Here is a 16,164-nt window from a genome sequence, read left to right on the forward strand (position 1 = left end):
GATTGTCAGGCTTGCCAGTATGGTTTTCTCCAGCCTTGGTGTGCTCTGCCAGGGTATCTGAGAGCCTGCTTTCTTCCCTGCTGGCATACTGGTGAGTGCTTGGGATATTGGTGGGCACAGCCTCATGGTGTGGTTATAATCTCCTTCTGCCCTAATAATTTTTGGTAGATGTTTGATGCCTGTATGAAGATTAAGTCACACTACAATATAGTCTAGGGAATATAGACTGCACTGCACATCTGCAATCTGGATTAGCAGGCCTCCGCGATGACCAGAATACATTTTACCTCTTTGTGTATTTATTTAAAACATTTCCAAGCTTCCTTTCTACCCAAATAGGGTCCCCAAGGCGGTGAGCATCAAAACATTTCACCATTAAAATATCAAGACATTAAGGCAGCATTTAAAATATAACTGTGTATAAAACATTTAAACAATTCAATAAAACATATAAACACACAAACAAACATAACAATACAACCAGGGAAGAGGACTAATAACAGTTAGTGGGAGAATGCCAAACAAACAAAAGTCTTCACCTGCTAGCAGAAGACAATGATAGATGAGATAAACAAATCTCCCAAGGGAGGGAGTTTAAAGTTGCGGCACAATGACCCGGAAGGGCCTTTTCCAGGTTGCCACCTGTCTAGCCTCAGGTGGCAGGGGCACCTCAAGTAGGGGCTCCAAAGGTGATTGGAGTTGCTGCGGAGGTTCATATGGGAGTAGGTGGGCCCCAAACTGTATAGGTTGATTTATGTGGTATGAGTACAGACCTTCCTGGAGAAATCTAATCTGACCACAATTGCACGTCATGGTGTCCTCCAAACCAGACTATTACAGCACATTTTATGGGGCACTGCTTTTGAAAATACTACAGCTAGTAGTCCAAGTGGTGGTTTTCCATTTACCGTGGGGAGAATGGCACAATGACCACAGAATGCCTATTTTAATCCAACTTCATTGATACCAATTGGTTTCTAAACCCAAGTGCTGGTTTTGACCTTTAAAGCCCTAAACTGGGACTAGGCAAACTTTTTGGTACAGTGTCTAGTTGTGTAGGTATTGGTGTGCCAACAAAACAAATGGGAGGGAGGGGGAAGAGACAAGGTTGCACTTCGTCAAACACACTGGGACCAAACTGAGCCTCAGCAGTACCTCAATCCCTTGGATACCTCAGTCCCTCAGATCTTGCATACCACTGTTTGGCACACTTGCCAGGGAGTGATTACTCCTTCCAGTTTGGATCCAGGATATCATTTTCTCTGATACAAGCCAACAGTGAAGTCATCAGTCTGCCTTGTGATGAAGCCTTTTGATTAGTGGCAGCAAGTTTCTGAAATTATTTTTTCAACCTGTGGGGGGTTTGCTTATATGCACGTAGATCTGGCTGAATTTGCAGACATCAGGAGGCTGTCCAATAGGTATATTCTGTTCCCACTATGTACGAACAATGTAATGTTCCTAAAATACTTCATTTTAATTCCCAAGTTGTTCTGAATTGGAAATAAATATTACATGGATACATTATGCTAATGGATACTCTCTTTAAACTCTTACTTCCTCCCTGCTTGATCCTATAAAACCCATACAGTGGAGAAATGTTCCTTTGGGTGATTTTGGATGTATTATGTATATAGATATATATTGTTTCAGAAAGCTAAAAGAAGATTCTTTTCTCCCCCCCTCCCTTTCTTCTTCTCTCAGGTGATTCTCATTCTTACCAAGCTGTATGACTTCAACTTGGGAAGTGTTACTGAAAGCTCACTGTGGAGGTAAGGAGATTCCACATGGTATCACAGGGACGGAGGCTGGCTGTGTGAAATGAGGATGGAGGGAAAGAAGCTGTGATCTACTCTAAGAAAATGTTGCTTCCTTGCACCCAAGCGTGCGATGCTCACAAGCAGTGGAGATTTGTAGCAGAGAAAGCACAGTGAGGTCTGGGGGCTCTGTTGGGGTTTTGCAAAAAATAGAAAATGGCCTTACTTTTGGCCTGGTTCAGCCAAAATAATTTGATCACAAACATGTAAGTATATCCTCCTAGTATTGTTATGTGCACATGTGTAACTTGGTAAAGGCATTTTAAAAATGAATGAAGGACAGGATTAGGAACATTAATTAGCTGTAATTGTCAAGGAATGTACCCAATTTTTACAATAATCTTTGGATATCTAACAGTGGTCTTTTATGTAGGGCTTTCACTCTCTGTCACCCCAACTTCAAGTCTTTGTTTGGATTATACGTGCTGTTTCCAACCATCAGAGGTCAACTTGCTCTCCCCCGTGTTTCCCCACGTTTTGCCTGCGTTTTCAAATTCGAGATAAAACAAGCCATGCATAAAAGACCAGTAAGATGTGACGCGGAAGCCAAGCGGATTAGCAGTCTTGTCCAGGATACCCATCAGAAAGTCCACGGCCACATAGAAAAGTGTAGTTTATTTGTACAGTGCAGAAATATATACAGATACTCCTTTCACACTCTCCGCTCATAACATCCCGCATAGAACTGCGGTTTCACTTCATTATATACACCTGGTGGACGCAGCCACCAATCACAGTAGATATCCAATTATCCTGGTATTGCTACTGCATTGCATCAGCCACCTGGCTCTAACTGGATCAGGCCAGCTTTCTCTAGCTTCCCAGGTACTTTCCAGGCTGATTACATCATCCTTAGATCTCACTGATCTATCCTGCACCTGTCAAACTATCTGACAGACTTGTAATCTTGACAAGATGTCAATGAACGTTATGCTGCTCGTCAGCCCAGATAATGACTTTACTCAATATTAAATATGAAAACTATCTCCTATCTTCCATTTATTCTTCTTCTGCATCTTTGTTCTCTTAACCATTTGCTGGAAAGCCACTTTCAGGGCCCCTTTCTGGAACATAACCAAGGAAGAAATGGCTATGCAGGCAGAACTGCATTAGGGGTTAATTGTTCCTAAGAACTCTTCAAACTTCTCGATTTGCATGGTACCTCTAAAGCCTAATTGCACTGTACCATGCTAATCCGCAGAGGTATAAATAACCCTGCGACTAATAGGAGGGAGCTCAGTCGTTTCCACTTACGGTGTACTTTTCAGGGTATTTAATCCTGGGGGAAAAACCACTTCCCCCCCCCTTGTACCTAACAAGTGAAAATGACACAGTGATTATAGTATAGGCATAATTACTGCACAATCTGGCTCTGCATAAATAATCTTACAAGCCAACAGAAATCCTGTACTAATGCTTAGAGAAGGCTGCAGGGTTTGATCTGTGTAAAAGAAAGTGACAGCAATGTTACAGTTGGAGACCTTCAGGGAGGGAAAGGAAACGTCTCATCAAAAGATCTCGTCAAAACGAATCCCTTCTTTTTGGAGGGTGAGGGGTAGTATGCAAAAAACTGGTGTAATGAAAAGTCGTGTTTCTAAAATTGCCTTGGCATAGTTCTGCAAGAATTCTGCCAAAATTCAAATACTAGAATCAGAATCAATACCATAGCGTCCTGTTGCCAAAGCAGCGATTTTTTACAGGTGAACTGATCTCTACCGGCTGGAAATCAGTTGTAATAGCAGGATATATCCAGCTAGTACCTGGAGGTTGGCAACCCTATCTATCTAGTCCAGCATCCTTTCTCACACAGTAGTCAACCAATTCCTCTGGAGAGCTGAGGCTGAGGCCTTCCCTTGTTGTTGCAGAGGTTTACTGCCTCTGAACGTGGAGGTTCCCTTTTATCACCATGGCAACAGCCACTAATAGACCTAGCCTCCATGAATCTGTCTAATCCCCTTTCAAATCTGTCTGTGCCAGTGGCCATCACTATATCTTCTGGCAATGAATTCCATATTTTAATAACTCGCCGTGTAAAGAAGTATTTCCTTTTGTCCATCCTGAATCTACTGTCCAGTGGCTTCATTGGATGCCTTCGAGCTGTAGTATTTTGCGAAAGGAGAAATAGTTCTCTGTCAACTCTCTCCAACCCAGTCATAATTTTATAAATCATTTTATAAATTTTATAAACCTTAGTCACCTCTTTTCTCATAGGGAAGGCGCTCCAACCTCCTAATTATTTTGGATGCCCTCTTCTGTACTTTTTCCAGCTCTGTGATATCCTCTTTTTTATTGTAAAAATAGATTCAAGCACACACAGCAAAAACACACATGATTCACATAAGAGCTAAGAAAATAACAGGAAGGAGGGGCAGGATTCTAGAGTGAGGGTTAAGGTGATATTTACCAGTCTTTCAGAGCAACATCCCGTTGAAAGCAGTGCTGTAGAGAAGGGAAAGAGTAGGGGTCCCACATGCAAATGGGGTGTGTCAGAGTACCCCGGACACACATCCTATTAATGGTAAAGGGCCAATATTTATAGCTAAAATGAGGTAACTGGCATGTAAGCCAGGGACAAAGAAGTGATTGCTTTTCTGAGGTCCAGACAAAAGAGGGAGGAGAGGTTTGATGGCTGTTCAGTAAGAACAAGAATACCTGAATGGTTCTCTTGAGTTGTGACTGATCGTAGTGATAGTTACAGGTATGAATCCTTGATGAGATTTCAGGGCAACAGAATGCTTGGAGTATTCTCCTGAATACTGAGTGATTGCCAGGATGGGTATAGATAATGCGATTAGTGGTCTGCTCAGGACAGTCATTGAATCACATTAGGGTGAGACAGTGGAGATTAAGCTGGCCCCATTGTTCAGCTAGACACTCCCTGGGCCATGGGAAAATGCTTAGCTGCCAACTCCTTCCTGTCAAGCACACAAGATGGATTCCAAACTTCTTTGAGAGGCATTTTTTTTTTAAAAAATTTTTTTGTCCTCTTTTAGTGCCTTTTAAGATTCTTGGTTTGCCTTAGATGGGTGTAACTGCTTACTGTGAGAGGCCTGGGGGCTGAATGTTTGATGGGGCCCCTCTTTTCACTGTACCCTGCCTCACCTGGAAAAAAAATAGCTCTCTCTCTATACACACACACATACACACAGAGTCACAGAACTGTCTCAGCCCACATGGAGGCAGGCAATGAATGGTAAACCACCCCCGAAAGTCTCTTGCCTTGAAAACCCTATGGGGTTGCCATAAGTTAGCTATAACTTGACGGCACACACACACAGTCTTTTCTAGAACTTCTATATCATCCATTAGAATTCAACTCAGCACTATATTGCTATAACTTATATATGGAAAGACAAAAATATAACTGGATAGACTTGCAGAATGAAGCATTTCTTCTGTGGATGACATCCTTTTTCACATTTCATCATCTAATATAACTATCAACTACAACATTAAAAACACACAATAACAAGCTATGTTCAGGCTATTGTAAAAGTTCTGTCTTCTTTTCAGCTCTTTTGGGTGCAAATTCAGGTCTGTGAACATAAAAAGAAAATTTTATCTGAAGATTCCATTCTGTAGTAGAGAGGAGGTATTGGCTGCAGCATTATTGATCAACATTTATTTGTACCAGGGTTGCTGTAGCCTTCCTCCATGGTTGAGTCACAAGGCACCCTCCAAAACAGCCTGCCCCCTTTCCTCGCTTTCACCTCTGCCTCACCTTGCCCTGCTCAAAGCTTGACTGGAACAACATCTGCTGAAGTGCATCAGATATGTTCTGCTCTACCCATTTGCCAGAGTGTATTATTACAGTGAAGCAGCACCGCTCCTTCTGCAGAGGGGATGTGGTGCCCTATAATTAGCTGAATTCTGCCTGGGGTAAGCAACATGCCATCACTGGAGCACAGCTGGCGTGGGTTGTGGTTAGACAGACATGGAGCTGAACGTTCCCGGTTTAAATCACCTCTGCCATAAAGATCACTCTGTGACCTTGAGCCAGTCACTTTCTCTCAGCCTCACCTGCCTCTCCATGTTGTTGTGAGGATAAAATGGAAGAGGGGGGAATCATGTACCTTGTGCTACCTGAAGGAGAGCATCATAGCGATTACTACATAGGGCTTGCTTCGTACACTTTTCTCCTTAAACTTCACTCACCTGGGACCACAATGCCTCATTCTGTGAGCTATTGCCCTGAGAGCATTGTGGGCCCTGATCCTAGGCCATAAGAAACTGAATTTGGCCAGTAGTGCTTGTTGATACCAGTTCTGGACATCTAGTGGAATGCCTGGCACAGTGGAAACAAAAGTTTTCACACCATTCAGGGCATGGTGGGAATGTCCCAAAGCACTCTTCATTAATTCATGTGACCTTGAAGGTGTTTATGCATCCAAAACTGACACTTAGTTCTCTGGTGGGCCTCTGGGTACAATAAAGACCCTTTTAAAATGAAAAGCAGTGCAGAGATATGAAAGACAACCACATTCCCACAGCAGACTACAAAAGCAGGTAAATCAATGAGGGCCTAGGGACCATTTAAGCAAAAATAATTTTTAAAAAAACTGCATCCAAATGATTTTTCTAATAATCCTAAAGCAGATGAAAATATGTAATGTGTTTAAATGGCCTGCTGCATTGCTAGGTCAAAGCAGAAATGATGCTCAGTCCTCTTACTTTCTCTGTGATACGTAAATCGTTTATGTTCCTTTGACAGTTTTGATGGTAACTAACAATTGTGCAGAAATGTTTAATCATCTTTTATTGATTAAAATATTTATATCTCATTTTTCCATATGGCTCAAGGTGGCTTACAAATTATAATTTAAAGCATCACAATTTAAAACCAATAGGATGAAACTCCAGATACCTTCTTGCCCAAAAGATGTTTGCAGTCTATAGCCTGTTAAAAACCCTAGTGAACAAAATGGACTTGCAGCATCTCCTGAAGATTTCTGAATGATGGTGTTCTCCTTACCTCCTCAGGGAGCCCTTTCCACAAAATGGGAGTTACGTTTGACAATACCTTTTCTGGCACCTATTAAGTGTTTTTAGGAAGTGGGTGGGGCCAGGTAGGGTTTTTGCTCAGCAAGGCTTCTGATTGACTATTGTATATTTGAATGGTTGTGCAGAGTATTTTTTAAAAAATGTTGCTTTGGCAGCAGCTGCCACCACAGTACAAGGATCTGCACTGTGTTACCAAAGTTAAGCTGTGGCAATCTTTTTGTGGCTGGCTCCGCCTCATGCGGCAGCCATTTTATGGCAGCCATTTTGTTGCTGCACCACCATGCTGTGTCAGTATTCCAAGGGTGCCCATAGGCTCAAAAAGGTTGAAGGTCCCTGCCATATAGGCTATCTTCAGTGAGGAACAGCCAGTAGGGGCAGCCTGGAGACCTTTTAGCTGCTGGTTACATTTGATGTCTTATAGCAACCAGTGCTTCAGGGAAACCCTAGCAATATTTATTATTTTTGGTAAATTGCTTGTTGCTTTCCATTTTAATTGTCCTCCATTTTCTTAAGTATTTAGAGACTGGCTCGATCCCCTATTTCCTCATTCTTTTGATGCCTGTGTTTCTTCTTGCTGACCTCCTCCATGGAGTAAGAGCCCCGAGTTCACTGGCACTTACAAGCCATGAAGTGTGCATGAAGGGTGTGCTTACAGAAACATCCCTCCTCATTTTGCTGCGCTGGCAGACCCTGTAATGTTAATGGATCCCAGCCATGCATTTCCCCAGTATAGAATTTAATGTTTATGGATATTTCTAAAGGCAGTAATGAAGTTTTACTTCCATTTTCTAGATTGAAAAGAAGTTTGCAGACAGTAGTCATCATATGATTGCATCCCCTGGCACTATGTTATTTTTTTTCTTTATTATTAAACTAACAGTGGATATTATGCTGCCTTTTTCATGGACACACTACATCCTCCCCCCACCCAGCAGATCTCATGCATATATAAAATAGCTAGATTACCTTGAAACCAAGTGCTGCTCAATCATCCGTTTTGATGGATTTTTTTGTTTTGTTTTACCCGTGGAAAAAAAACTTGGGTTTTGTACAGTTTGAAGTTTTCCCACAGATGAAACCAAGTTAGGCAGTCTGAGCAGAGAGTAATAATTGCCATGAACTTGCAATAATACTAGTTGGTCGGCATGCTTAAAGCAAGTGTTTCCATACAGGCATGTAATACATGTTGGCTTGGCATTCCTTCTATGGACTGGTGGGCAGTGGTGCTCTTGGAGAAAGAAACAAAAGATGTCCCTTCTTCATTAACTATTTCAAATGATATCCTGAGACGGAAATTGAAGACAGGGAAGAGATGCCCATCACGAATTTGTCGCCTGAACCAACTGCTTCCCTTTAGTTCCCAGTAAGCTTGTCTCTTTGCTTCTTGTGGCTTCATGCCCTTCGTCTTTTTTTCAGCCAGGCAACGATATATGGATGAGTGGATTTCCCAGTGTCAGGATTGTTGTCTCAATGCCTGTCAAAATGTATATTATGTAAATAAATGTAGTCATTGTTAAGGATTGTAATAATATGGTGAACTCTCCTGCCCAGGAGGTAGCAAGGAGATGCAGTGTGTGAGTAGTGGCAGTGTGTGGAGATTCACACAGCTCAGCAAAAGCTGATGCAACCAGGCTGTAACTTTGAGATAAGACACCTGGAAGAGGGAGTGAGACTTGACAAGCTATAAACTAGACTCTACTGGAATGTATGCTCATTAACGCCTTGATGCTGTATCAGGAGCCGAGAGTTCTACTGAGAAGTTCTGTTTGATGATCCAATAAATTTTTGAGTACTTCTGGACAAACTCTGAGTACGTGGAATTATTGAAGTTTTAGCAGGACAACAAGAGACCTCACACCCAATTGGGTTCTGTTCTCTTCCACTAATCCATCCTAGTTGGGTTCTGTTCTTTTTTAACTTGTTGGATTTGCTCTACAACTCTTCCATCAGATTTCACAGACCTTCACAGGACAGAGACCAAAGATGAGTCAGAGAATGGTCCTCCTCATCTTTCTGAGGTCTGCAGAGACAGTAGACATAGGGGCATTAAAAAAAGTTCTATTTTGCTTTTCCTTTATCCAGTGATTCAGACATTATGAGAAAGAGATGTCTACTATGGTACCCCAGTATTTGCTAAGTGTAGTCACCACTTTTAGGTCAGTTTTTTTTTTAAATATATTTTTTATTGCATTGGAAGTCATTTTACATCTCCATACCTTTATAATTACAATTTACACTTTCCTTCTTCCAATACAAGTTTCCCTCCCCCCACGGACCAATCCATAATATCATATTTTCATATTTTCAGCCATGAGCATAGCCTTTTTAGTTTTACTAAAGTCTCTTTGTTGGCTTCTCCTCTTTTCACCCAATTAATATATGGGTTCCACTTAGTCTTCATTTCCATTTCTTCTGTTTCTCCCATCGTCTGTTGTTTTAAGTATCCCAATACATCTGTTTGCACGTATTCGAACACATAATTATTCCACCTGTCCATAGTCCACTTTGTTTTATCTTTCCATCCAAAAGCTATAACTGCGTGAGCCGCTAATATCATCGCTTTAAACATCTCTTGTTCACTCTTTTCTACCTTCTCACAACCCATTATTCCCATAAACATCAGGTCTACAGTTACTTGAAGTGTAATCTTAAACAATTCTCTAATTTTACTAAGTATTTTGTTCCAAAATTCTACTACCCTTGGGCACTCCCACCACAAATGTGAGAACCACCCCTCTTTCGCATTACAATGCCACCACTTTTAGGTCAGTGAGTGTATATTTATGTGTTATTGGAAAAGTGCATTCAGGTTTTCAGTTGAGTACTGTAGTATTATTGAAGTGGATTCTCTGATGCCTATGGTCTATGCAGATTTCAGATTTCCTTTATAATGGAAATGTTTGTGCCTAAGGACCATTCCTTGAAAACCCTAATCCCCCCAAATGTTGCCTATGAATGGCAGACACCATTCTTAGTAAACCACTGAGTGTGCTTTTCTCATGATCCTTGGAGAGATGAGGCAGGGAAAAATTGTAAACCCCAGATGAAAGATCTGCAGAACTCTTGTATACTTGGTTCCACTCCAATCAGTTTCTACCAAGAAGGTGGCAGGCAGCAAAATCCACTCCATTAGGATTTCACCAACATCCCTAGGCATGAGGAAATGTGGATCACAGACACTGTTGCAACAGTTAAGGAATTGTCAAGATCCAAGCTTGAAAAAGAATTCAGATATCATTCAAGAAATTTTCATTAAAATGTGTGGCCATGTGTATGTCATGTTTTATGGATTAGAGGGAAAGAAAGGATACTGGAGTGAATTCCAAATGTTCGCTTTTGCTCCTCAGTCACTTGTCAGGGAAACTGCAATCCCTAGCTTGGACTTGCACACAAGATAAATAGCTTCTTTATGGCTAAACAGAAAGGTAAAGAGCTCCACATTTCTACGCTTGCTTCAGCTATTCCTGCTGTAGTGGATCAGGGAAGGCAGACAAATTTAGGTGGAAAAAATTAATTACACTTCTGCGTAAGTGCAGCAAAGACAGCACATCATTCCTTAATAATAGCCAGAAATAAATAACAACTCAAGGAAGCACAGAAGTCCTAGAGAGATATTACCTCACACAGAATTCTTGTTGAAATCCAAATCCCAAAATGTGGAGATCCATAACAACACCTCTGCAAAGAAAATTAAACTTTTAACATGTTTCCTCCAGTTACAGAAGAATTATATGCTGGTGAGAATTCACCTTCTGGTAATCTTAATGGCAACACCGAGTCTCGGTTCCATGAAGTATTACAAGGTAATGCAGACTCTGTAGTCCTATGGTCCCACGCACAGAAATGACCCTGGAAACATAGCTATTAAGCAATTTCCTTTTGCATTTTATAAAGGTTTATGGAGTTGAACTCCACCATTGGTCTGTGCCCTTTATTCAAATACTTCTGCTATTGAGTCACCTGAAAATCTTTGGTGTTTCACAAGTTGAACTCCCAGGTGGCACATTTGTTTTGTCATCTAATTGCGCCATTGATGACCTTTCTGAGGGTCCGCAGCTTTATAAAACACAGATCTTTTTGGATTATTAATTTTTTTGTTTTGCCAAGAACGCTTTGAGACTAATTGCTGAGACTTCCCAGAAGATATTAGTTTACAAATTTTAATGACACTCATGATTTATTAATGCACTTCCCTTGCATCTGCTCATCTCTATTCCTTGGTGGAATTCCTGCTGAATCCAAGTGAATTAATAAAAACAAAACTGCAGATTGTAATGGTTTTTAGCTTGGCTGTTAATTAAAAGCTTTCTTCCCCTGTTTGCTCTGGCCCACCCCCCCAATATCCAGTGGTCTCTAAAGATCAGGAAAGCGTGGGTTGCCAAGGCAAGTTGGGCACTGGGATCTCTTTTCTCAGTTCTGATGACTGCGTTTGGTGGACTGTTTGTGCATGCCTAAAACGCATAATTGAAAATGTTGCCTTTTTATATGATTCAATGGCATTGATTGTCATTGGCATTGCAGCTGTAATGTTGCGTGCTGTTATCCAGTTGCACATTCTTAATTAATCTCTGTGAACATAATTTTATGTTTTGAAAGGATAGACATGTTAGGTAAGCCTTCATTTTGTAAGAGTACAAGAACAAGAAACAGCTTTACACTAAGTGAAATCAAGTGCCTTTCAGGTCCACTTAAGTCAACTGATTGGCAGTTGACATTGTAGACCCCAAACTCAGAAGCACATTTAGAAATATGATTCTACTGTTCTGTTCTGTTGAATCATATGGCTGTGGCTGATGTTCCTCCCCTCATCAAGCCCCTCCCTCCCCAGGCTCCACCCCTAAATCATCAGAAATTTCCCAACCTAGAGTTGGCAAACCTAGTGGGAGGGACATGGTGGCAGGAGGGAATGTGGCCCTTTTAGGACCCTGAGTGGTCATAGTGGAATGGGAAGGTTCTGTTACATTCCTCAAAACATCCATTGATAGGGGCATTAATTGTTGTGCAGCTGGTTTATTAAGGGGCTGCATTTATACCTAGGGATGCTAGCCTCCAGGTGGGACCTGGGGTTCCCCTGGAATTATAGCTAATATCCAGACTACAAAGATCAGTTCCCCTAAAGAAAATGGATGCTTTGGAGAGAGGACTCTATGGTATTGTACCCACTGAGGTCCCTGTCTGCCCCAGGCTCTATCTTCAAATCTCCAGGAATCTCCCAACCTGGATCTAACAGCTCTACTCACCCCATCCCCCACCAGTGGCTGGGGGGACCTGGCAACCTTACTTACATCTTTGAATGTTGATGGCTTTGAGTAGAAGAATGGGAGGCATAAGTTAGACTGTGTAAAAGCAATAACAGGTGGATGAAGAATGTGTTCTGTCCTTCAGAAGAATGTGTTCTGTCCTTCAGTATTACTCCTCTGAAGATGCCTGCCTCAGCTGCTGGCAAAACGTCAGGAAAGAAAATACCAAGACCACGGTCACACAGCCCGGATAACCTACAAGAACCGATGTTCTGAGGAAGTTGGAGACTAAATCTAAGCTGGTCATAAGTAAGAGGGAAATAATGTTGGAGCACATGGGATGTTAATAGAGACATGTACTGAACACATGAAGCTGCCTTCTACTGAATCAGACCCTTGGTCCATCAAAGTCAGTATTGTCTACTCAGACTGGCAGCAGCTCTCCAGGGTCTCAGGCAGAGGTCTTTCACATCACCCACTCGCCTAGTCCCTTTAACTGGAGATGCCGGGGATTGAACCTGAGACCTTCTGCATGCCAAACAGAAGCTCCACCACAGAGACACAGCCCCTCCCTCCTCTGAAAAGTCCAGTGTGTTTCTACCATGTTGTCATCTTGACTGATAACCAGTAGTGATATTGAGTCTAGAAGGACTTGTTTTGCAGCCAAGAACATGCTGCTGCAGACCCTTTGAGTGTTGCCACTGTCGCTGTCTCAGCAAAGGTACATCTGTTAACAGGACGGAACCGTTCCATCTGTGCGCTCTCATTTGCAGCCGTAATTCCGTTGCTGTCATTAGAGTGCATTTGTATCTTTAGCTGCCTCATCTGACTTTTTGATTACATCTACACTTAGGCTGAAACTCAGGGGGAAAGATCGTGCAAACTGGATTGAAGGTAGTTTAGGTTTGGTGGCTTTTAAAGTCCTTTTTTCCCCTTGAATGTGGTGGTGTTTGCTTTTCCCTTCCACTGACAAGGCTGTGTTTCACTATATCAACAGAAAGATGCTTATACATACATTAATGAATGCCATCTTTTAAAACACACAGAAAATAAATCTGTGTTTAAACCTGTGTTTCCTTCTAGTCAGAAACAAAATTCCCACAAGCTTAGCTGTTTGGATCAATAGCCTGGTTGCTTGCTTTTCAGCCAAGGTTGCATCTGTTACGTGCACATATTTTCAAACATGGAGTACTAACACTTTAATTTTCCCAACCCAGTGAACAATTATAAAGCTACTCATCTGCACAATCCTAATTAAGGCTGTAGTTTTCCCTGCCAGGCTCAGATTTTTGAAAACAGCTAAGAAATTTTTATTTGTTTAAACATTTATATCCCACCAGCAGTGCCTCAGTGGAACAGTCTTCCTTGAGAGGTGGTGGGCACTCCTTCTTTGGAGGTTTTTAAGCAGAGGCTAGATGGCCATCTGACAGCAATGCTGATTGTGTGAATTTAGGCAGATCATGAGAAGGAGGGCAGGAAGGGTTTCATCAGAGCTTGGCTCTCGTGGCTCTTTCTTACATGGCCACAGAAATGCCGATTGCCACTTTGGGGTCAGGAAGCAATTTTCCTCCAGGCCAGATTGGCCAGAGACCTTGGAGGTTTTTTTGCCATCTTCTGGGCATGGAGTCACTGGGGGTGTGGGGGGAGGTAGTTGTGAATTTCCTGTATTGTGTAGGGGGTTGGCCTAGATGACCCTGGAAGTCCCTTTCAACTCTATGTCACTATGATTTTAGGTTGTAAGGACACAAGGTTAAAAGAGCATGGATTAACAACACCCAAAATTAAAAAAAACATAGATTATATATTAAATTTAACAGAATTAAAATCAAACCAAACTAACCAAACTAAAACACTTAATACTTTAAAAGCACTCAGAATTAAAAAGAATGCAGCCAAAGTTGCTGAAGCAGTTTACCCTCTGCCAAATGATCTCTGGAATAACATTGTTTTACACACCTTTCTAACAGCCCATTCCTGACCTGAAAGTACTAAAGTCCTTTGGAGGCCAGAAATGGGCTGCATCGGCGTAAGTGGCACATTAATTTCATGTGAAATTCAAATTCAGTGCTCCATCATGTTGCTTGCCCAGAAACTAGGGTTCTAAACCATAGGTTACTCCTAGTTTAGAATCCTGATCTGTGGGCAATTGAGAAATGTGTTGAAGTGCCCGGATTTGAACATCACAACAAACTGAAGTTAGACTGAAGACTTCCTACAGTAGAAGCATATGAGCCTGAGAATAAGCCAGTCTTGAGCTAGTCATGAACAAACTCCAGTTTGTTCATGATATCTGAATATAGCCCAGAGCACACTTACGATTTGTGTATGGTATCACGCTAGCACAATATCATAACCGTGCCTTTGAGGCAATGTCGGCAACCAGCCAGCAGTACATTGTCACATATTGGCACTGCTCCCTGCCTCTCCAGAATGGCTTGAAAGTGCTGAAGCCAGGGACGTTCACCTGTCAAGGATGGAAACTAGGCAGCTTTGAGGGTCCTAAAAGATCTACCCATTATGAAGTTAGAATAAATGACATAATTCCCTTTCAGAGTCAGGTATTTAAAGAGAAAGTGGAGAAAAAACATTGCCACATCCCATTTTCAAACTTCAAATTGATCTTAATACCAATTGTATTATGGCATCTAAAGCAGATTTATACTTTCCACTGGTCAAAAATTTCCCTGGTTGATCGGATTTATCCTTGGCCAAGCTGTAATTAAAAGAAGAAAAACCTCAGGTTTCTCTCCAGACCGCTAAATTGTGCACCGCAGCTATTAAATCCTGGTGTACCCGGCTAGGAAAAGAATAAGCAGTTCAATGTACTATATAAAGGGGTCATCGTTAAGCCTATAATGTCTTTTTTTTAACCTTATCTTTTAGACCTGTAATATGAAAATAGGTACAGGTTACTATTCTCTGAATGTGTACTTGCTGGTCATTGACTGTATTATTAAAGATTTGATTTGCAGATTTATAGAATCACAGTCTCCAAGCGACAGATCGGATTCAAGGATTTCCTCCTACTAAGTGAGGGCTTCTCACTTACTGGACAAGAATCCTTTCCAGAACCACACTTGCCATCAGATTGTTTTCTCCAATCCTGGAAGGTAGTCCTTGAGACACCTGAAGGCCAGACCTTCTCCGTATGGTTAATAGGTTAGGACAGGTATTTTTATTAGATAATATTAGGCATCAAAAGGGCGCAATCAAACAAGTTCTCTTGAAGTTCTGAATCAAGCAAATTCATAAACATTCTTGACATCCAGCTTTGGAGTGTGCAACAAAGCTGTTAAAATCAGATCTGGATTTTCCAGCCACAGTTTTGTAGTGACTGTTCCACAAAGTAAGTGCGTTGAACAGCCAGAACAAATGTTAATAGCTCAGTCCCACCTAAGTATTCCTGCTGATTCAAAGGAATGCAGCATGCAGAACTGGAGTTGCTGGCTCTTGCCCAGCACAGGAGTGGGGCATAAGCAATTAGTTTATAACTTGGCAAAATATACTTGGATCCCATAACTGGAATCACTTTTGAATATCCAGTGTTGTGCTGCATGGCCATATTCCTGACACTTGTGTTCCTCATGCAAACTTAATACTATAAGTTTGTCATTTTAATGTAGGGTTTCTTCATTTTTTAAAAAAATTGTGCTTTAGGCAGGTGAAAGGACAGATTTCTGAATTTTGTATGTACCTTGATAGTTGCAGATATGGAAAAAAAAACAAGTGGAAGGGGGTAATATTCTTCTCATAAAACACATCTTTCAATCTATTGTGATATGCAGGACATTTTCACAAATGTATCAGTTTATAGCTGAACAAGATTATAAATCTGTGAGGCATTTTGGTTCATGTCATGAAAGCTAATTTTGGAGGATACTTTATTTGCTATGGCTGTTCTCTTGAAACATGTAAGAGGCATACAATCTGAGAATGCTACTTCCCTTAGTCCAGGGGCCTCCAACCTTTTAAAGTGTACAGTCACATTTGGGTTGGGAAATTCCTGGAGATTTGAGGGGTGGACCCTGGGGAGGGTGGGATTTGGGGAAGAGAGGAGCTTAGTGGAATATAATGCCATACAGTCCACCCTCTAAAGCTGCCGTTTT

At 41.5% G+C, this 16,164-nt stretch overlaps 1 protein-coding gene across 1 annotated transcript in view; it reads left to right on the plus strand.

Annotated features, from left to right (window-relative positions):
* SORCS3 (sortilin related VPS10 domain containing receptor 3) overlaps positions 1 to 16,164 on the plus strand; it is a 564,006-nt gene that overhangs the window by 199,958 nt on the left and 347,884 nt on the right. Inside the window, exon 2 of the mRNA XM_056849278.1 lies at positions 1,705 to 1,772. Coding sequence (XP_056705256.1) covers positions 1,705 to 1,772 — 68 coding nt within the window. The remainder of the gene's footprint in view (positions 1 to 1,704; positions 1,773 to 16,164) is intronic.

This window comes from Euleptes europaea, chromosome 5 (assembly GCF_029931775.1).
Source record: "Euleptes europaea isolate rEulEur1 chromosome 5, rEulEur1.hap1, whole genome shotgun sequence".
NCBI classification, from domain to species: Eukaryota; Metazoa; Chordata; class Lepidosauria; order Squamata; family Sphaerodactylidae; genus Euleptes; species Euleptes europaea.